Genomic DNA, 24,208 nt, shown 5'->3' with positions numbered 1-24,208 from the left:
AATGTCTTATGATAGGTCTATTCATAAAAGGGGGTTCTCAAGTGGAAAAAAAAACGAGGAGAATCTTCATCAAACTTATATATATCCCTAATTGAACAAGAAAAACTAAAGATGATCCAAATCTAAATACCGTATATACTCGAGTATAAGCCGAGTTTTTCGGCACATTTTTTGTGCTGAAAAACCCCAACTCGACTTATACTCGAGTCAATGTCTGTATTAGAGAACTAATTTCAGAGTATGGTAAATATTCTGGATAGAAATTAAAGATTAATAAAACACAAATAATACCTTCTGAACAATTGAAAAATTTAAATAAAAGATATCATTGGAACTTAGTATAATAGAGGATAATTGTAAGAAAATATTACTATCATTTAAAGAGAACTTCCAAAAATGGAACATGCTCGATATCTCTTGGCTTGGCTGTATAAACACAGTATTGGCAAATGTTATACCAAAACTAACTTATTTATTCCGTTAAATACCAAAAAGAGTACCTCTTTCAGCACTAATTCAGTTTAAAAAAAAAATTGCCATACATTGCCATAATACAGACAGGGGACTGTGTAGGAGGGGGGCTGGCAGAGAGCTGTTACTTACCTCTCCTGCAGCTCCTGTCAGCTCCCTCCTCCTCCAAGCCGGTCCGCTCCCCTGTCAGCTCCCACTGTAAGTCTCACGAGAGCCGCGCTATGACTCTGCGGCTCTCACAAGACTTACACTGGGACTTGCAGAGGGAGCTGACCAGACCGGGGCAGAGGAGAAGGGAGCTTACAGGAGCTGCAGGAGAGGTAAGTAAACGCTCTCTGCCAGCCCCCCTCCACTGAACTGCCAATGCCACTGGACCACCAGGGAGTGAGAGCCCACCGTCCCTGGCCAGCTAAAAAGCAGGGAGGGGGAACGAAAATAAAATAATACAAAAATATAAATAATATATACGTATATACGGTACTATACGGTAATCACAGGGCCGGTATAGCTGGCTCAGGCATTGCCAGCAGGGGGACCAACTGTAATGACAGTAAGTCCCCCTGCTGGCTGGAAATCAAATTAAATAATGTTAAAAGTGTAAAAAAAAAAATATATATATACTTAGATCATATATATATGATCTAAGTATATATATACACACATACACATACACCGTCTAGGTTATTGTTATATATATATATTATTGTTATATATATGTTCTAATTATTGTTATATATATATTTATAAATAATATAAAAAAAAAATATGTAAATACGTAAAAAAATAAAATAAAAAAAAAATTAAAAATAAAATATTAAAAAATATATAGATGTGTTTTATTTCGTTCTAACTGTATTGTGATATTAATATATATATATTTATATCAAAATACACGTAGAACGAAATAATATATATATCTATATACATAAATATATACGTATTTATCACTATTTATATATACCTATATATAAATAAAAATATAAAAAAAAAAATATATATATATATATATACGTATATATACACATATGTATATATATACATATATTAATTCTACACATATATTTATGTAATAATTTTACATAATTAGGTATCCTAATTAATTACAATTAGCGGGACCTGCCTGACAACCCATGCCGAAAGTATAAGGAATTTAATTTGCTAGCACTATATTTAACCCTATAACTTTCCAAGACACCATAAAACCTGTACATGGGGGGTACTGTTTTACTCGGGAGACTTCGCTGAACACAAATATTAGTGTTTCAAAACAGTAAAATGTATTACAACGATGATATCGCCAGTAAAAGTGACGTTTTTTGCATTTTTCACGCACAAACAGCACTTACACGGACGATATTACTGCTGCAATACTTTTTACTGTTTTGAAACACAAATATTTGTGTTCAGCGAAGTCTCCCGAGTACAACAGTACCCCTCATGTACAGGTTTTATGGTGTTTTAAAAAATTACAGCGTCAAATATAAGGCTTGTGTTTCATTTTTTTCACATTAAAATTCGCCAGATTGCTTACGTTGCCTTTATGACCCTATGGTAGCCCAAGAATGAAAATTACCCCTATGATGGCATACTATTTGCAATAGTAGACAACCCAGGGTATTGCAAATGGGGTATGTCCAGTCTTTTTTAGTAGCCACTTAGTCACAAACACTGGCCAAAATTGGCGTTTTTTGCATTTTTCACACACAAACAAATACTAACGCTAACTTTGGCCAGTGTTTGTGACCAAATGGCTACTAAAAAAGACTGGACATACCCCATTTGCAATACCTTGGGTCGTCTACTATTGCAAATGGTATGCCATTATAGGTGTAAATTTATTTCCTGGGCTACTATACAGTCTCAAAGGCAACGTAACCAATCTGACAAATTTCAATTTCAAATGTAACACGCTATATTTGACCCTGTAACTTCCCAAAACACCATAAAACCTGTACATAGGGGGTACTGTTTTACACGTGAGACTTTGCTGAATACAAATATGTGTATTTTATTGCAGTAAAAGCAAACAGTATTATGACATTGACAGTTAAAATGTCATGTAGAACTAAAAAAATAAAAAAAATCTTATTTTCTCCCATGTTTTTCATATTAAATTATGTTTCATAGCTAAATATTTGATATTAAATGAAAGCCCTGTTTCCCCTGAATAAAATTATATATAATAAGGGGGGTGCATTTAATATGAAAGAGGTGAATTACGGTTTGACAGACATATAGCGCAAAGGTTTTGTTTACATTTTGTTTCGTTCACAACTTGTACATTTGGCTGCGGTGTTAAGGGGTTAATTGAATATTTATTTACAGTGTGTGTATATAATGAATGCTGTGTATGAGTGCAGTGTGTGTGTATGAGTGCAGTGTGTGTGTGTGATGCAGTGTGTGTTTGTGTATGTGTTGGTGGGGGTGGGCATTTTGATTATTGTTATTTTATTTATTATTTTAATCATTTTTTTGTTCTATTATTTATTTTTAAATTATTATTTTAATATTTTTTTATTATTATTTTTATTTTAGAAATATTATTTTATTTTATTAATATTTATTTTTTTTCGTCCCCCCTCCCTGCTTGATACATGGCAGGGAGGGGGGCTCTCCTTCCCTGGTGGTCCAGTGGCATTGGCAGTTCAGTGGAGGGGGGCTGGCAGAGAGCGTTTACTTACCTCTCTTAATTAAGAACATAAAGGTAACAGATAAGCCTAAATCTGTAGTCAAATGGGAAAGAGACATACATAAATCTTTTACATTGGATAAATGGGGAGACAAATCTGTTAGAATCAAGAAAATAACTCATAGTCTTAGTTTACAAGAGAACTTTTTTAAAATTGCCCACAGATGGTATATTACGCCACATAGAATTAGAAAGCTCAAAAGTAGTTACTCGGAAAAATGTTGGAGATGTTGCAAGGAAGAAGGTACACTTTACCACATGTGGTGGAAATGCGATGCTCTAGCAAAAATAAAAGGGCAGTTTTTTAACATTTTCATACAGTTAGGTATACACCAGACAACATTATTACCTCAAACTTTCTTATTTCACTAGACTTTCCAAATTGTAACCTTTACTAAAACCTTTATCTTTAAACATTACTTATCCATAATATATAATAGCCCAAAACTGGAAAGTTCCAACAGCAGCATCATGGATAGAAATAAATAACCAGATTAATTATCAAAAGCAGATGGAAGAAGCATTTTTTAGAAATTCAGGTAGGATCTCATTATAGCCAGTATGTCCTTACCAGCATCTCCCATGATATAATATTTATTATTATTTTTCTTTTTACATAAAGGAAGCAACTTAAGAAATAATCAATTCATAGTCCCTATATATATATATATATATATATATATATATATATATATATATATATATATATGTATATATGTATATATAAAATGTTTCTATGTCATCAGAATGAATGTATGAATGTCTGGTATCTGATTAAATGACTCTATTAAAAATAAATAAATCTAAATTAATGTCATCAATGTTTATAAGTGTATGTCTTTATAATTTAAAATCAATGTCAAAGATATATTTTTCAAAATGTTAAATTAAAAATTTTCTAATAAAGATTAACTATAACAAAAAATTGCAAACATATAATAAATGTATAGGAACAAGTGTATGTGGATGTAATGAGCTATTCTTTTTGCCTTGTGAGACAGTTTTTTTTTTATCTCATTATTCTGTTTTCTTTTTGTGTTTATGAAGAAATTTCCAAACGAAGGATTGGCTAATGTAGTCCGAAATGTTTTCGATTTTGATTCTTACAATCAAGAAATGCGTGAAATTTTGATTAGCTCTCTACACAAGCATGGGATACCGATTGGAGCCAAACCCACCAGTGTCCAGCTGGCTAAGGAGTAAGGAATAGACTTTCATACACATTCCATGTGCATTTTACTTTGTGTCAATATATATATATATATGCAATAGTTTAAGCTTAACATATTTATTATTTCTCACTGATAACATGGTTTTAGTAACTGATGTAAATTATGCATACTATAAACAATAAAGGGGAATTGTTTTTTCTCTCTGTATCTGCTTTTCTGTGGTTTTTGTTTTCAAATGTTGAGTTCACATTTTGAAGGTATAGCGAAGTGTAAGGTGCAGGTGTATATGCTTATAATGGCACCTGTTAGGGGTGTGATATATTAAGCAGCAAGTAAACAGTTCTTGAATTTTATGTGTTGGAAGTAGGAAATGGGCAAGTGAAAAGATCTGAGTGACTGTGACAAGGAGCTAATTGTGATGGCTAGACGACTGGGTCAGAGCATCTCCAAATGGCAAGACTTGACTGGTGTTCCTAGTATGTACCCAACAAATGTGGTGCAAGGAAGGACAACCAGTGTTATGGGCACACAAGGCTCATTGATATACTAGGAAAGTGAAGTCTAGCCCATCTGGTTCACACAGAGGAGCTACTATAGCTCAAATTGCTGACAAACATCTGCTGGGAAACTTTGGGTGCTTGCATTCACGTGGATGCTACTTTGCCACGTACTACCTACCTAGAAATTGTTGTACACCCCTTCATGGCAATGATGTTCCCTGGTGGCAGTGTGCTCTTTCAGCGGGATATATTTTGACAACAATTTTTGTTTAGGTTGAAACGTTGCTCTTTGCATTATAATTCAATAAATCTGCTTTGCATTCGAACCCTCTGAGTCCCTGAAGACTCTTTTACAATATATCTGGCTTCTGGAAATTGAGTTCCTTTTTTGTGGTAAAACTAGTGACTGGGCAGCCATTGCTCTCCAGTTGCTAGAAAGGCCCTACTGTGCACCCCTCCTGGGTATCAGTATAAGTGACTGTCCAACGCAACTCAATAAAATTAATCTTTCTTCAAAAGAGCTTATCACAGGCTGAGTGCTCATTGCAGGGGAAGCCGTTATAAATGCTTTTACACAAAATGTCAGCTATTACATTGGATGGAAAAATGTCCCACACTATATGGGAAAGCCAACCGATCAGAGCCCTTTGACCTCAAGGTCTCTTACTTACTTCACATATACCAATGGATGGGGGCCGCGGATGGACACTAGGTCCCTGCAATACTTATATTGTAATAGACTTCCCCCACTAGCCACGGGTGGGTGCAGGGAGATGTATATTAATTACCCATCAATTGTTATAAAGTCTCCCACCTAATGGAGTATTGCTAAGGATTTTTAACTATTTGCCTGCTGGCTATTAGCGCTGCCAAAAGGAGAATAGTTTTTATTATATATCTTTTAAATTTGGGTCCAAATTTTGAGCAGTCAATCTGGATTCAGCCATTTGGTGGTGTTTGGTCCGGCTGAAATCTGAACCAAATTCATTACAACATCCAGGCATTGTTCAATAGTGTGAACAATGTCCAGAGTTTGCATCCTGGATGGCCCCTATGAAGCTGGGTGGTTTTGTACCATTCAGACTTTAGTGAATAACCCTGTTAGTGTTGCTGCTTTTGATTATCATTTCCGATACAGCCAACCAGCCACTTGCCGCTTTTCACTGGCTCTATCAAATGTGTACTATATTGTGTGGTTTTATTAATTTTACATATTTATTGTATTGGTTTTTATAATTTAAAGTACTTTTGTATTGGACCTGACCATTTTGCTGCTCTATTCCTGTTCCTATTTGTGGGGATAAGTACCTCCTGTGCCTATTGGACCGAGCAAACCATACTTTCCTCTACCCCATGTGAGTAGGGTTTTAATTTGTTTCTACACTCTGATTTTATGGTATGCACTATTGTGACAAATACAGCCCAGGGTAACCGGGAAATCCAGACTGGCCTGCCCCAAACAGACTTACACGGACTAAGCGGTTAGGAGGACTCCATGTTTGGGGGATAATTGTATTACGTGCCTGTGCCTGGGAGTTAATTGAGTTAGTGATGCCTAACCTGATATACTCGCAGACACAGAAATAATAGGGTGGGGTTAACATTGTTCTATTAGGAAGTCCATGCTGGGGTCTGTGTATAAATGTGTGCAGTTGAACCAAATAAAGTGTCTTGTTTTCACCCTTAATCAAGTCTTGGCTGATGTTTGGGTGAGCTGCTATAATCCCTGAAGGTGTCCTGCTGGAATAGGAGGGATATTAATGGAGATACACAGGCTAGGTTAGAACAGTACAGAGCAATGTTTTTATATACACACGGAAAAAGATTTGAATCATCTATATCCTAGAGTGGGGATCATACCACTTCATGCTATACCTTAGGAGCCATCACTGAGACTATGTAATTGTACAAGGTTATATTCACTTACTGTTGGAACTTTTATCCTGATAAACTGCAGTATTTGTTCTACTTTTATATCTATGAGAATATCTAATAGTATAAGGACTGTCTGGTGAATCAGTACTACACTATATCCCAAGGCAGGGATCATTCTACCCAGGTGTTTAAGTTGGAGCTGGACCTTCCCTCCTGTTCTCATTGCCAGCCATCTCCATACTGTTAAATCTGTTAAAAAAAAAATAAAAAAATATGTAGTACAGACTCCAAGCATCATAACTACTACAGTACCCTGGCCCCATTTCCCAGTAATTGTTTTGCTATAGGTTGTCCTCATACCTGGGTTGCTGCTGGGTGCCTAGGGTCCTCCAGTGGTAACTTATGACATCCAGATTCTGTAGAGCTGCTGGCAGTTGATTGGCTGAGAAAGTAAACTGAACCTTCCCAGCCAGTTAATGCGATTCTGTGCATTAATATTAGCCAGCCCAAAATGTTTGTTCTCCTGGTCAATGATCCCCCAATGACGGATGGAATTACACCTCCAGCGGCTGAGAGGTTAAATTTTGCATGGGCAGCGTTTCAAAGTAAAAGATGCACATACAGACCGCAGGCACTATAACCCCCTTAACCCCTTAAGGACCAAACTTCTGGAATAAAAGGGAATCATGACATGTCACACATGTCATGTGTCCTTAAGGGGTTAAAACACTGAAGTGGTCATGGTTAACGCTTTAAAGTAGGATCATATTTTGGGAATACTGACTATTAAAAGACTCACTCAGTGGAGCGCTAGTGTAGAATACTGGTATCACTTATATAAGTTTTTATTTTTATTTGTATTTTAAAATAAAGTGTTATTTTATGCAATTACCAATCCAGTGGACCCTAACTGTTTCCTGCTTCTGTATACAAGAAGGGCAGTGTCTCCCTTAAAGACACATATGCTCTGACACTAAGAGCCTAGTATAATCGGCTCTATTTAAGGTCAGCAGGTCTTTGCACTGACACTTTGGATATAATTTTATCTCTACAATTTTGCACTAGGGCACTTTGTCTCCATATATCTGAGAACCACGTGGTCAAGAATTCGGAGAGGGTTTGGTATGACCTTACATACCCCTGCTTTCGAGACCTCAGCCTGTCCTTATACATCACATTTTGGTTTCATTGATTTACTACACTATTTTGTGTTTATTTTTTCTGTTCTAGAAAATATTGTCTCTATATATCTCCTCAAGTGGGAGAACACTGTCACCTAAACCCCCTCAGTATATAGTAGGGTAAGCGTATTCTATACACTAGTGCTCCACTGAGTAATTCTTTTTTGGTGGTGTGTTCCACCGGGTTGACTTTTCCTGGCATATCTATCTGTGTAAATATGGGATAGTTACACGTGTGTTGAGCTGCTGTATACTTTTATTTGATGTGTACTTATTATTAAAGGAACACTATAGGGTCAGGAACACAAACATGCATCCCTGACTGGGGTTAAAACCACCATCTAGCCCCCCCCTGTTGCCCTCATGCCTCTAAAAATAAAGTAAAATCTTACTTGAATTCAAGCCTGCAGCTGCATAGTTTGTCCCTGTTTCCTTTAGACCTGCCCACTGCCTGCTGACATCATCAGAAGTGGTGGCCTGACCCAATCACAATTCTTCCCCATAGGATTGACGGAGACTGACAAAGAGGCAGATCAGGGACAGAGCCAGCATAATTCAAACACAGCCCTGGCCAATCAGCATCTCCTCATAGAGATGAATTGAATCAATGAATAAGTTCAGTGTCTGCATGCAGAGGGAGGAGACACTGAATGTTTGGATGCATTTTAGGCAGCCATGACCCAGGAAGGATCTCTAACAGCTATCTGAGGAGTGGCAAGTGAAGTTATCACTAGGCTGTAATGTAAACATTGCATTTTCCCTGAAAAGACAGTGTTTACAGCAAAAAGCCTGAAGGTAATGAGTCTACTCACCAGAACAAATTCAATAAGCTGTAATTGTTCTGGTGACTATAGTGTCCCTTTAGCCCCTTAAGGACACATGCCATGTAATACATGTCATGATTCCCTTTTATTACAGAAGTTTGGTCCTTAAGGGGTTAAGTGCCTTATATATTCCACAGAGCAGTTTTTCTTCTTTCTTACTATTAAAAGAGGCTGTTTGAAATGTAGCAAAATTTATATTGTCAAATACCAATTGTTACGGTTGCCTCCAGGCTGGCTGGAAGTTGGACCGTAGAAAGGATGCTCCTAGCGCTCACCAAAGGACCATCAGCACCAAAGACACCATAACTACTGCGTAGACACCATAAGTACTGCAGACTCCACGAACCACCGCTGCTGGGCTAGGATCTCGCTGTCTGCTATCCACCCTGGACCTACGACCAGGCTCCAGGTTCCAATAGGTGAACCTCTTCCTTCTGTAGAGCGAAGCAGGATCAGGAACAAGAGCTCTTACAAGAGCTCAGTAGCTAAGGGAGTATGAAGAGCATAGCAATCCCTGTAGTGATTATAGCTGTCCCCTACAAACATGAGTCGAGGCTGAAAGTTAGAGGGTCAAGTCATTCTGTTTATTGGCACCAAAAGAAACTTATTTTATGCAGGATCCCCTTAGATAGGACCACCCACAGGGTGTTACAAAACAACCAATCATACACGTACATTACAGAAAACACTCCCAGAAATTACACACAAAATCCTCCCCTCTGCCTGTGATATAATTATGTTACACAAGGGATTAACATAATTATCACAGTAAAAATACAGTTTTTACACATACCCTGTAACTTTAAAACCATACATCCAATCTCCAGCATACTTAAAATACAAACATATTCAAAAATCAGACAATTCCCTCCAGTGGTTTAAAAGTTAGGTCGAAATCCTTTGTGGCCAACTGAAGCATGGCTTTCCAGCCCAAACCAGTTCCACAGAGTCCTCTATCCTGGAGATAATTGGCTTAACTGGGTGTGGTAAGCCAGCTATCTCCAGGTACAGAAAATATCTCCATTCACAACAACAGCAAAAATACACAAAAAGACATAACTCCTATTATACTGAACAGAACCCCCACATTCAACCTATCCCCAGATGGCTTGGATCTAAGCGCTCAATATATCCAAACAGCGCTCAGATCCCACAAATACAGTCAAATCACCATACACACTAGGTCCATAGTCATGGGGGCAGAAGGCTGGCAATTAGGCTTCTCCATAACACAGGGAAGCAGGGCAATTTGTCAAATAAAATAACAGTTACAAATGGCAGTTTGTAACACCAATGCCTCAATAAAAATTCTTTATAACTTAAGAAGGATCATACTATGTGATCAACAGTTTAATAATTAGATACTAAATAATGATATAACATATTTGCTTTTGATATGTTAAAGACGAACAGAAATCTAATAACGTGTGAGTAGGGTCCCTTTTAGGTTTATAATGTGATTTAATTAATATGTTGTGCCAGGCAACTGATATAAAATATATAGATTAAAGTACGAACTTTCCTAAAATTTAGTTCATGGTGTGTGCAGTGGGATATATGTGCATTCACACATACACTACAAAGTACATGACTTCGTTTTAGATTATAATGTGCACTGTACTTGATTTATCTGTGTATTTTGTGGGTAATGCCTTTTTTTTTAAATATTGCCTTGGGGTATGCCTTTTATTAAAATATTGACAACTGTTGTTCAAACCACTCAGTTGAAGATATAACTTGAAGTTAATGTCTGTATTTTATATTTTCTGTATGTCATTTTCTAGATAGTTGCATCATAAATGTAATGTTTGTTTTCTTCTGCTATGCATTGCGTACCTTTAAGCCATTACAAATTCTGATTGTCAAATCCATTTTTACTGTTGTTAATCCATACATTAATCTGACATTTTATTTATGGATTTGTTGTGTCCTCACTACATTTATTCTAAAGCTGATAGGATTATGGTTGAAACAAAATCTCGTTTGCAGAATATAAATATAGAAGCTTCCATTTAATGGCTTTGAGTTTAATCAGTGCATCCTGATTATTCACAAAACAAAAAGTGTAGTAAAATATATTTTTATTTAGGACCGCATTATTTTCTAGGATTGCCTATGTGCAGGGTTGGAATTTTAAGTCAGATACCAATGGGAGCAGAATTCTAAGGTTCCCCATGCTCCCAAAAATAAAAGGCAGATAAAATGGAGTTTAATTTATTATCTAGATATCTCAGGCATGAAATGTCTGAAAACAATTCATATCTGAACAGTGTATATGTGTACTGTTTTCTGGTTGTAATGTTTTGTGTTTGAATATGTAACTATAGTAAGTGCGTGCAGCTGTAAATGCATGCAGAGATAAAGATAATTAACTCAGTTTACTATTTTGGATAAGCTTTTAAAATATTTTTTTTCCAGAAATTAACATATAAAAAAAATAAATATATATATATTGAAAAAAAATCATTGTAGCCTCTGGTGTTGTACTGGGCATTAAGGTGACCTTACTGACAGGTCCCTGTGCAAGACACTGTCTGACTGAACACACATTTGTTTTGTTTTTAAGGTTCTGCTATTAATGCAAAAAATGTGTACTGATTCTTGTGCACCCTGCATTCTCAATAAAATATATTTGAAAAAAAAAATCAATATATCAAAAATATCAAAATAATAGCATATTTTGTCTATTTAAAAAATAATGCTATGCAAAAATATTTTTTTCTTTTTAATTCTTTATTTCTTTTCTTTTTTTTTCTTTTAATTCTTTATTTGTGATGTGCATATAGGTATAATTCAGCATTCAATGCCACAACAGCATAGGCATGTATACAACGTTTAAGACAGTGGCATGAAAAACAGCCCTTTTTTTTTTAAAGTTTTAAAATAAACTAGGCTGGCACGTCTAGATCATCAACATTAGTGTGGGACAAATTCGTCAGGCGTAAATAGACATGCGTGTAAGATGCATTAATAGATTGAGTAGGGTTAAACATAGGAAACTGACAGCATGGCATAAACTGTTTGTAGAAAAGAATATGATTATTCTATGACATGCTATAGAAGTGGTCGTAGAGTGGAACCACTGGGTTAAGCTTAGCATTACGTCACCATACCTCAAATGATTAAATTAAAAGATAAAAACAAAACAACAAGAATAATATTAAAAAAAAAACAGTTATGTGTCTGTTTTTAGTTGAGGAGATGGTAATGCATGTATTAGGCTTGTAGCCAGAATCAGCCAATTCCCATAAGCGGCAGATGTAGTGTTCCTGCAAGAGGGTCTGACGGTATTGCCGCAGAGCAGTTCTCATATAGTGTGATCGTGCAGGCCGACCACACTATTCCCCGGGCACTCACTGTGACCAAGATTTTCCTCTGCTGGGGAGTCTCAGAGGTTCTGGATGTTGGTTGCTGCTCTCTGCAGGCATTCTTCCTCATGTGGGGTCGCTGCTTTGCGGGACGGCTCCTAGTTCTGCTTGGTCCAGGCCGCCGGCTGGGTAGCCGATTAGCCAGGTTCAGTGGCTTGCTGCCTCAAGGGGGCTTTCCCGCCTTTAGTTTCCTGCCGCTCTGTGCTACCTCTCATTCAGAAGCGCCTGAAGGTTTCCTACAGCTGTATTAAACTGGTATCTATGGTGCTCTGGTGTGCCCAGCAGGCCTTGCCCAGTCCGATCGTGTCTGAAGCGTTGGGGTCCGCCATCTTGGATCCTTCTGGCCTGCAGTGGTAACAGCTGGAATTGGGAGCGAGGTACTGTTAGGGCTATATGTAGCTGCCCAGTGGAGCCCGGGATTACCCCCGGTCCTGGGGGAGAGGGGAGGTGGGAGGAGGACAGCGGGGCCACACTTAACTGTGGAGCGAGGAGAGCGTCCGCCTCTCCCCAGCTTGGGTTCCAGTAGGCTGCAGTGAGGCTGCTCAGGTTCCCGCAGGTCGAGAATTTCAAGTAAGGTCTCTGTCGAGTCCCCTGGACACCCCTGACATGGATAGTGTACTTTGGTAGGTATTTAAAGGGGTTTTAAGTTATGAGATGGATTAATGTCAAAATTAGATTGCATGTTAAGAGGATTAAAAGCTTGTGAGTTGTAATAGTTGTGGCATAAGTGGGGTTTATGGTTACAGTGGGGTTAAATCTAGTACTCGAAAACAGAAAGTGTTTAGGATTATTGAGTTACGGTTATAGTTGGGTTAAATTGAGTATTGGAGTTAATCCTAGAAGTATATTAAAGGGATTTTAAAAGGTTTAGACTTAAGGTAATACATTTGGTGCTAATGAAGGGGTTTGCTTAAGGGACACTATAGTCACCTGAACAACTTTAGCTTAATGAAGCAGTTTTGGTGTATGGAACATGCCCCTGCAGCCTCACTGCTCAATCCTCTGCCATTTTGGAGTTAAATCCCTTTGTTTATGAACCCTAGTCACACCTCCCTGCATGTGATTCGCACAGCCTTCCATAAACACTTCCTGTAAAGAGAGCCCTATTTAGGCTTTCTTTATTGCAAGTTCTGTTTAATAAATATTTTCTTATCCCCTGCTAAGATAAGATTTTCTTATCCCCTGCTACACTAAAACTGCTTTATTTAGCTAAAGTAATTTAGGTGACTATAGTGTTCCTTTAGATTTTGGGAGAAATTAAATTTAGGGTTAGGGGAAAAGGATGTTTAGGTTACAGGAATGTTGAGTTTGGTGGGTTCATTGCAAAGTACTCGCCTTCTTATATCTCTAGTAGTCCAGTCAGTTGAGATCAATATTAGAGCTGCATGAGCTGTTATACAGTGTGCATCATGCAGTACTCTCCCTGGTTCTGTTCCTACAGCTATCAAGCAAACAAACAGGGGGGATGGAAGAGCCCTAGACAACTAGCCAAATAGAAATATGGGAGGCAGCACTCCTGAAGATAAGGGTATCCCTCTAACCCTTAGATAACTGAGGAAACAGAACAAAAGGTACGGGTTGTGCCAAAATAAAAATATCAAATGTAGGGGGGCGGAGCCTAGCAGCCAACAGGAACAGACGCACGATCAACGAGCTCCTCATCCATAGCTGACAAAAACGTGAATTTCGCAAAAATAACAAACAAAAATCGATCCCATAGACCCATCAGAACCATGGGACGAAAAACGAAAAAGCAGAGGCCGGACAAGCTTAAACTGGGACCCGATATCGGGGACCTATTCCGCCAGGCACGAGGGGCCAAAATGGCCGCTGACATGGCGGGGTACTCAGACTCCTCGGACGAACTGAGCCTAGATGAGTACACAAGCGGCATGTTCGCCCCACTGACCCAACCACCCGCACCCACAAAGCAACCTGATCACAACAGACACGCTGAGAACAATGCTGGGTGACTTACCGCGGGTGATCCAGGCGGATATTGCACAGCTCCGGGCGGAGGTGACAGGCCTGATCGGGCGCATGGGAGCCATAGAGGCCCACACAGACAAGCAGGCCCAAGATATTGCGGACCTGCGTAAAGAGCTACAAACGCTCAAAAAGCACCATTAACAACGGACCACCGATTTGCAGCCCTTGAGGATCAAAGACGCTGCAATAACCTCAAGATCCGAGGTGTCCCAGACGAAGTCTTGCCAGAAGAACTCCCACACCTGGTGAGGAGGCTCACGGGAACACTACTGAAGCTGCAACAAGCGAAAGTCCTGAGCTTTGAAGCGATATTTAGAATCCCCAAACCGAGGACGGCCCCAGCCACGGCCTCCAGGGACCTGGTGGTGAGATTCCTATCTGGAGCAGACAAAGCGGCTATGCTTAAGGCCCTACAGGGGAAGACCCGGCTCAATTTCATAAACGCCAACCTTACCTTCTTTTCAGACTTCGCTGGCGATACCATGCAGTGGCGCAGATTCCTTCAACCAGTCACGACACTCCTGAGACAAAATGATATCACCTACAGATGGCGCACGCCAAGGGCCCTACAGGTCCTAAAGGACAATCTGATCCACACAGTCCAAGACCTACCGGAGGCTAAACGGCTGCTGCCCACACTTGGCCTGCCAGAGAACTCCCTTACGCCAACAGGCCCAGTGGAAGCCAGAAGTGTGAAGCACAACTGGGACCCCGCAAGTATCAAGCCATTCGTCCCACTGACGGGGCAGCCAGGCAACTCTGCAGAGAGGAATGGGGCACCACGCGGCACTATACCGCCCTAAGAGGCGAAGAGACAGCGACCCGAGGCCGCTCCTGCCTATCATCAGACTTTAGTTTTCTTCATACCCAGTTCTCTTTGTTTTTCTTTCCATGGACTTTTATTTTGTACCTGACGGCATCACACTGCTGGACGTTTGAGAGACCATGCAAAACCGGGACTTTCGCCTACTCAGCGAGAGGAACTCAAGAGGGACTTCGCAGAGCCAAACGATAACGCCGTATGCAGCCCCAGGGCACTCGACCGTACTGAGACAGTCGCCACCCCACACCCAGAGACTCTCAGTCCTCCATGCAGGCCAGCCCGTAAGGACCCCTGAGAGGGACCAATGTCTATAATCTTTATTTGTTTATAATAGCGTTAAGGCCACAAAATGATCTTAGTACTGTAAATGCGAATTTACTTAGAATGTTACAGCACAGGGACCAAACTGACCGCAAAATAGGAACACGAGCTCAACCAGGCCCGAAACATTTTATAGAGCCTTTCCATATGATTTACAAACGGGATGCATTCGTAAACTCACCCATCCATATACTTATGGCAAGACTAACTTGATATGTAACCCTGCCCTGACAGTACAACGGCCTAGCCGAACATGGGTCATCTCGTAAGGGATCGTCACACGAGTCACTCAAACATTAAGTGCAAGCTGACCGCAACAACATGGTTGCCATTAATACTGCACCACACATACGGCAGCGTAAGCCACACTAACGCAATAGGCGATACACACTCCTATTCTGACAACAGAAGCATTTAGCTATCTCTGTTCTCTGAAAAATGTAAAGACATACATTCTTTTAAGTCGCAGTCTAACCTCTGCTATTCATGGAACATGCCACTGGGACGTATATTCCTTATCTGTATTAATCGGCACAACAAAATTAATGTTACGTTACCAGCTCAAACCATGCTCTTTGTTTCTTATAATTTTTTCTTGTGTTTTTTATTTTTTATTATTGCTATAATATTTAAGACCTGATTACCTCACCATGACGTAACCTGTCTAGCGTTCACTCTAAGGCACAAACTATGCGCTCCCACATAACCTAAGCCAAAACGAAAGGCTAACGTAGTCCCTCCCCATTACAGTGTGCGAATAACCTACAGCTTAATCACACTACTATAGCACTATCCCTCATAGCACAAATCTGTTAAAACACCACTGTTAAAGCATATGTCCACCTATTATTATTGTTAATATTTTGTTCAACTTCTTGATGACACAATGTAATGTAAGCTCATAACAAAAAATGTGTGCATGTTCCTTACATACCACATATCTGTTTTTTTCTTTGAAATTTGCGCTTGTGAGAGCTGATGTGGTTGTACAAGCAATGTTGTAAACCTTTATGCACACCAAAAATAAAGAATTAAAAATACATATATATCAAATGTAAAATACTAAAAACCCCAAAACTGAAAAATTAGAAGGATGCTATAAAAAAATAGAGCACATAGAAATAAACAATAGAAAGTCCAATGAAATATCAAGGTTATGAAACAGTCCTAAAAAGTCAGATTTCTTCAAATGTTTGAATGAAGTGCGTGCAACAGTTCTACTCAGTAACAGCGTATGTAAAAAAAGAAGACAGAAGGAGCCAGTAGTGCAATATGGCAAATAACGTGGGCTACAGACAACACTGAGGTAAAGAAATGCTAATTCATATATCATAGAACTATGACCAGCTCTAGGTAAAACAGCATGTAGTGGTATAAAATATCCCTCTGACAGTAGTTTCACAGCTGGGTAGTGGTGGCATAGGTCATATAAAATAGAAAAAGAAAGCCAATAGTGCTCTCCATACTGGTAAGTATAAATAGTAATAAGAAAAATACTTGCAAAAAAAAATACTTGCATGAGCACTTCCCTCTTTCTACTGCTAATACCGAACACCGCTGGACTTCCATCATCGCCTGTGTTTGAGTCTATACAATTTAGAAGGGCACTTAGTCTGGATGAGGGTAACAAGCTCCAGGTTAAGACTATTGACTCTGTTCGGTAGTTTGTTCATTTTCAAACTACCGAACTAGACCGACCGCAAGCCCTGATTCTCTGGAACTGTTTTGGGCAGCGGACCATGCCTGCGGTCGGTCAAATAAATGACTTCCATAGAATTCCTGAACCCCTGAACTGATCTCAGTGATTTTTAGATATATTGGGCACCCAGATCAGGGCTATCAGGAATGTAACATTTGTGGGGATGTTAAGTGTTTTTGGGGTACTTCTGGGGTTTTATAAAGATGTTTTTTCTGCCCAGAGATAAGTGAGTTAATACAGTATCTGACTCAATTATCTCTCAGGCAGAGGGGAGGGATTAAATGCTATGTGTTGGAGTGTCATGCATTGTAACACTGTTATTATTGGTCTTTGACTTTGTAACGTAGTTCCCCACAAGGTCCATGTGGGAGTGCCCCTTGCATGAGGATTGTCAAAAAGGCCAAGTGTGGCACCATTAAAATCAGTTCTCTTCACCCTCTTCACACAGCCTTGTCTCATGATTGTAGGGAACAGCTATTTCAGGCTATAACCACTATTCTCTTGGAGGAGAGGCCTTCCCACTGGGAGCTGGATCCAAGAGGTTGGTCCAGGGTGGGAAGGACGGTGAGAACCCAGCCAAGCTATGGTGGCTAAGGGGCTATGGTGCTTACGGTGTGTGGTGCTTATGGTCCTCAGTGTCAGTTAGGAAGCATCAATTGGCGGAGGCACCCAGTCGGAGTGGCAGGTGTTCCGTCACACCTCCCAAAACCGTGCACCCGTATATGGGACCCATCAACAACACAACTGTTGTAAAATAGTTCCAGATAGGTGTATGTGTGAAAAGTGAAAAAGACATACCTAGAAATAGGAATAATCTGTGAAATAAAGTGTTATAAAAATGGAGAAAAGGCTACTATGAGATAGAGAAGCTGGACTTATTTAAAGGGAAGAAGGAATCTTAGAGGGACTGGATAATAAATCTTTATATAAAAATAGTTAGTAAAATTAAATGTCTCCATTTTTAAATGTAGCTTAGTAGGGTTATCTACCCAATAAATTTCTTAGTAACTCCATCAAACAGAGATGAGTTATTATTATTATTGCCATTTATATAGAGCCAACAGATTCCGTAGCGCTTTACAATAATATGAGAGGGTATTTAACTATAAATAGGACAATTACAAGAAAACTTACAGGAGCAATAGGTTGAAGAGGACCCTGCTCAACCAAGCTTACAGTCTATGAGTTCTATGAATATCGGGTAATTGGCTATAGATAGTTATAAAGAGAAGAATAAATCACTGCTAACTGACTAGGAAATGCATGTATTACGTATCTGTAAATCCTATATAACTGTAACATCATTATCATTGTAAATAAGATAATTCATATCTCTATAACTTGTCTCCAATGAGGACCAGTTTACATAATGTAATACATTAAATTAAATAACTGAAAATAATTGAAAATAATAATTAACAATTAATAACCATTATATATATATTGTGACGGACCCTCCGTCAATCGATGCTCCTAGTGCTTACCAAGGACCATCAGCACCGCACCAGACACCATAAGCACTGCAGATCCCGCGAACCGCAGATGCTTGGCTGAGAACTCGCCATCCTTTACCCACCCTGGACCTACGACAAGGCTCCAGGTTCCAGTGGGTGAACCTCTCCTCAACGAGAGAGTAGCGGGAACAAGCTCTTAAAAGAGCTTAGTGATTATAGCCCAGGGGAGTATACAGAGTATAGCAATCCCCCAGTGTAGATGCAGCCATTTCCCCCACACATGAGACAAGGCTCTATATTGAGGGTAAAACAGGAACTCAGCAGATCTGAGGGTTTGTCTTTTATATACAGGGAGTGCAGAATTATTAGGCAAGTTGTATTTTTGAGGATTCATTTTATTATTGAACAACAACCATGTTCTCAATGAACCCAAAAAACTCATTAATATCAAAGCTGAATATTTTTGGAAGTAGTTTTTAGTTTGTTTTTAGTTATAGCTATTTTAGGGGGATATCTGTGTGTGCAGGTGACTATTACTGTGCATAATTATTAGGCAACTTAACAAAAAACAAATATATACCCATTTCAATTATTTATTTTTACCAGTGAAACCAATATAACATCTCAACATTCACAAATATACATTTCTGACATTCAAAAACATAACAAAAACAAATCAGTGACCAATATAGCCACCTTTCTTTGCAAGGACACTCAAAAGCCTTTTATACCCTTTCTTGCCAGCCACGCTGTGGAGTACTTGGACGCGTGTGATGGAGCATTGTCCTGCATGAAAATCATGTTTTTCTTGAAGGATGCAGACTTCTTCCTGTACCACTGCTTGAAGAAGGTGTCTTCCAGAAACTGGCAGTAGGACTGGGAGTTGAGCTTGACTCCATCCTCAACCCGAAAAGGCCCCACAAGCTCATCTTTGATGATACCAGCCCAAACCAGTACTCCACCTCCACCTTGCTGGCGTCTGAGTCGGACTGGAGCTCTCTGCCTTTACCAATCCATCCATCTGGCCCATCAAGACTCACTCTCATTTCATCAGTCCATAAAACCTTAGAAAAATCAGTCTTGAGATATTTCTTGGCCCAGTCTTGACGTTTCAGCTTGTGTGTCTTGTTCAGTGGTGGTCGTCTTTCAGCCTTTCTTACCTTGGCCATGTCTCTGAGTATTGCACACCTTGTGCTTTTGGGCACTCCAGTGATGTTGCAGCTCTGAAATATGGCCAAACTGGTGGCAAGTGGCATCTTGGCAGCTGCACGCTTGACTTTTCTCAGTTCATGGGCAGTTATTTTGCGCCTTGGTTTCTCCACACGCTTCTTGCGACCCTGTTGACTATTTTGAATGAAACGCTTGATTGTTCGATGATCACGCTTCAGAAGCTTTGCAATTTTAAGAGTGCTGCATCCCTCTGCAAGATATCTCACTATTTTTGACTTTTCTGAGCCTGTCAAGTCCTTCTTTTGACCCATTTTGCCAAAGGAAAGGAAGTTGCCTAATAATTATGCACACCTGATATAGGGTGTTGATGTCATTAGACCACACCCCTTCTCATTACAGAGATGCACATCACCTAATATGATTAATTGGTAGTAGGCTTTCGAGCCTATACAGCTTGGAGTAAGACAACATGCATAAAGAGGATGATGTGGTCAAAATACTCATTTGCCTAATAATTCTGCACTCCCTGTAGTTTTCCCCACAAGGTTACCACCCATGTGGAACTTGTGGAGCGCTGGACACAAAGTAACAAAACCAATCAAAACAGTATTGTACAGTGAGACACTCCCAGATAATGTACACAAGCCCTCCCCTCTGCTTGTAATACAATTAACAAAGACAATGGGCTAACTCAATTAACTCTAAACAGAAAAAACATAAATTTTTACAAACCCCAAAATACAACATATACCCATGTCACAACCCTTGATAGCCCTGATCTGGGTAAACAACATATCCAAAAATCACCCAGATCGGTTTAGGGTTTCAGGAATTTCCTGGAAGTCTAATTTTTGCCCCACCATGCACATGGTCCCATGCCCAAAACAGTTCCATACACTCGACGGCAAAACACTGCTGGACAATTTAAGTCGGCCGCCACCACATGTTTGAAAGGGGCATTGTGCTAAGTCCCAATATGCACAAATAGTGTTTTTAAAAGGCAATACACCCCAGGGGCCATAGTCACAGGGCAAGAGGCTGGCAAGCAGGCCCCTCCAAAACCCAATGGCGAGGTTATTTTCTTTTATATTTTATATATATATTTTGATCCTGATGAAAGTCCTCTGTACAGTACCTCTGTGCACTAATACATTTTGGACTTTTAAAATCCGAGAGTGCTGATACCTGATTGCAAAGATAGATATGTATATATATATATATATATATATATATACACACACGTAGGCCCATTATACCATTTTATTCCCTCTAAACTGGAACCTTGTAAGTTGTTTTACTGCACTAAATTTTTTAAAGGAACACTATAAGGTCATGAACACAAACATGTATTCCTGACCCTAAAGTGTTAAAACTACCATCTAGCCCCCCTGATTCCCTCCTTGCCCTCCTAAATATAGTAAAATCTTACTTTTAGTTAAGGATAAATAGCAATCTACACTAGTGATTGCTAAGCTTTGAATTTTTGAACTGCAATTCAGATGATTTTCATCTAAACTAGAGACTGGATGAGCATCATTGGAAATGAATCCAAAGACATCTTGGTTGCCAAGTAAGCCATCACTAGTATGCGCTGTCAATGATCTTTAAATGAGCAATGCAACATGGTCTTTTAAAACCCGGATTCCCTTATTTCTTTACAATTTCTCATTTACTGCTCCTATACAGAGAACTTTAAATTTTTAAAAAAAATAACATTGGTAATTATGAAAATAGAATAAATCATTAGACACACTTAAACAAAAGAAGAAGAGAACATTGCCTTACAATCTAGAAGGTAATTGTACATTGAGAAGCTGTGGGGAGAAAATACAATTGTGAATATGTTTTATTATTTGCTGTTAAGAGGCTATGTGAAGTGCTAATGGTTAGTAATCAGGACATCGCATGCTGTAATTGTTTTTTTTTTTTTTTTTATGAGCAGGTTTTAATGACCGTAAACGTTATAAATATGTGAAGCTGAGTATGAGAATCCAGAATTACATGAAGAATATAAAACTAATATAGCATAGATGTAGTGCTAAACCCAATGTTAATATAGCAACACCATACAAATATTAGTATTCCTAGTTTAACAGCGTGAAGAAGATCTATAATATATAAAACACAAAGGGGCACTTGCAGGGTTACTTACTAAAGAATAAATTCAAAGTGAATTGCAAGGTAACTGAACTTGAAGCATAGGTGAATTTTTCCCAATTTGGCTATTTTGGTCCTAAATTTAAAATTTACTTTGAATTCTCACTTTAATGTATAACATTGCCAGTTTAAGGATCTCTGTGTGAAATTGCCAGAAACTATTTAGTCAACGGCTCTGCTTTCCCACACCTTACTTTAGAATGGTACTTCTACTCACCAGAGCAAATGCAATAAGCTGTAGTTGTTCTGGTGACTATAGTGTCCCTTCAAGTGTTTAGTTGCATCTGTTTCCAATCAAGTTTTTATGATTATCTATGCTTTTTACATTATTAGCACACAAGATATATTTGTATTCAAAATTAAAATATTTAGGCTAAAATTAAATTACTTGTTTGAAGCAAAAGCGAGTTAAAATGGAACGTCACATGTGTTTTTTTTTAGGGGTGGGGTGAGGGGGGGTTGGAGGAAGAGAGGGTTTTGTGCACATTTTAAATGGTAAATCAAAGTTTGCTATGGCTTTTTTATTTTTATTTTATTTTATTTTTTGGTGTACAATACACATTGCAAATTACAAAAAACCTCCAGGGCACTGAATGCACATCCTATAGAATGAATAACGTACATAGGCTTGTATAATATATTCTAAGCAGATATTTGAGCAAATTAAAGGCCGAAATATCTTCATTTGAAAAATTCTCCAACACAGGCTATTTTGGTCTACACTTTGCAATTCTGTTACCAAAAGTTCTTTAACTGAATAATTCCAAATGTTTTAGAATGAGCAAGATATTGAGAACACTAGACTTATCTGGTGCAAAGATGTCTTCCTGCCAGTGTTCTTTAACATCATATTGCTTATTAGCTCTTGGAGACTGCCAAGGATGAGGAGAATGATGGATGTTCTTCTTGGTATTCTGTTTTGCAGTGTTCTAAGACGCAATTTAAAAAAAATTATAATAAAGAAAAACTACAAAATAGAGAATTGTGTCATATTAACCATTGATGTAATTTAAAGTCCATGATTCCATTCTGAATTATACATATCAATCCCTTTCTGATTATCTTGCAGACTGCCACTTCCAGCCATCAGCTTTGTTGGCCACTGGACCATCTCTCAGTCAGGAAATGCTCGACGGAAACTTTTGTGTCCAACAGAAACTCATCAACTTACTACAAAGGTAATTTTCTATCTTTATGTTGTGACCAAGTGATATTTTTGAAAACATTTAATGATATTCATGTCAACAATCTCAGATGAGTAAAACACTAAGTTGACTTTGCCAGAATTGAGACTTCCAGACCTAAGGCTTGTAAAGGTACTTAAGCTGAAGAATTTACATAGACAGACAGATAATGGGAATATACATAGAGGAAGAAATGTAGTCTAGTTTAGTTAGATCAATCATTGAATGTTGGCAATAGCCAGGCATGGCCATCAACAACTGGTTCTTCTCATTGTGCAGGCTTTTGCAAGAAATGGTAATTACACGCTAAAAAATTTAAAATATATGTGCATGCTCTCCTTAGTACCTTTACAAAAATAGGGGAGAACATGTGTTGCACTACCAAAACTTGCATATATGCTTCTACATAGAAATTAATAAGAGCTATGTCAGCATATTTGTGTCCTTTAAGCTTTGTAACCTGTTGTAATACTGATACTATTTTTGCATCTGCACAGAGTTGCCTTTGGAAGCATAGGTCTGGGTGGAACATCCCTGTTTCCTTAACCCTAAAACTACCTCTAGTGGCTGTCTATCAGACAGCCATTAGAGGCACTTCCTGCAGTTTCAAAGAGTTTGACTCCATGAATTGATGCTGGATGTCTTCACGCTGTGCATGAGTAAGTCCAACATCTAGACAAACCCAGGAGGAAAACACTGAGTCAATGTTTTCCTATGGGGAAGCACAAATGCACGTGCGCCACTTGCCCTCAGGGCCGGACTGGGAATATGAAGCAGCCCTGGAAAGAAATCTATGCCAGCCCCATAAGTCATTGTGCTATGTAGGGTGTTATATATATATTATAGCAAAGAACAGCCGCTCACTGGTCTTGTAAAAGTCCAAAATGTATTTAAATAAAGTTAAAAGAGAGACCAACGTTTCAGTCCCAGCTCGGGACTTTCCTCAGGGTAACAAATCAATAAATATATATATTATTGATACATTTCTTCTAATTCAAAATATTAGTCCTTTCAGGGTAATTACATTATACAGTAAAGCATACTCACACACAGACACAGACAATCTTACTGATGCACACAAATAGGCTGATTGATAGACAATATCAATGACACATACAGACAAGGTTACTGGCGCACCCACAAATTTAGTACAGACAAGCTCACTGTCACACACACACTCTCCCTACAGACAAGCTCACTGATGCGCACCCACTCTCCCTACAGACAAGCCCATTGACACACACATGCTCCCTACAGAAGAGCTCATTGACACACACATGCTCCCTACAGAAGAGCTCACTAACACACATTCACTACAGACAAGCTCACTG

At 38.9% G+C, this 24,208-nt stretch overlaps 1 protein-coding gene across 1 annotated transcript in view; it reads left to right on the top strand.

Moving 5' to 3' along the window:
• The window catches only part of VWA8 (von Willebrand factor A domain containing 8), a 376,054-nt gene that overhangs the window by 174,309 nt on the left and 177,537 nt on the right, over positions 1-24,208 (top strand). Inside the window, exons 27-28 of the mRNA XM_063425968.1 lie at positions 4,208-4,359; positions 22,763-22,871. Coding sequence (XP_063282038.1) covers positions 4,208-4,359; positions 22,763-22,871 — 261 coding nt within the window. The remainder of the gene's footprint in view (positions 1-4,207; positions 4,360-22,762; positions 22,872-24,208) is intronic.

This window comes from Pelobates fuscus, chromosome 1 (assembly GCF_036172605.1).
Source record: "Pelobates fuscus isolate aPelFus1 chromosome 1, aPelFus1.pri, whole genome shotgun sequence".
Lineage (NCBI taxonomy): Eukaryota > Metazoa > Chordata > Amphibia > Anura > Pelobatidae > Pelobates > Pelobates fuscus.
The sequence above is the reverse complement of the archived record's forward strand: the minus strand, read 5'-3'. Positions and strand labels throughout refer to the sequence as shown.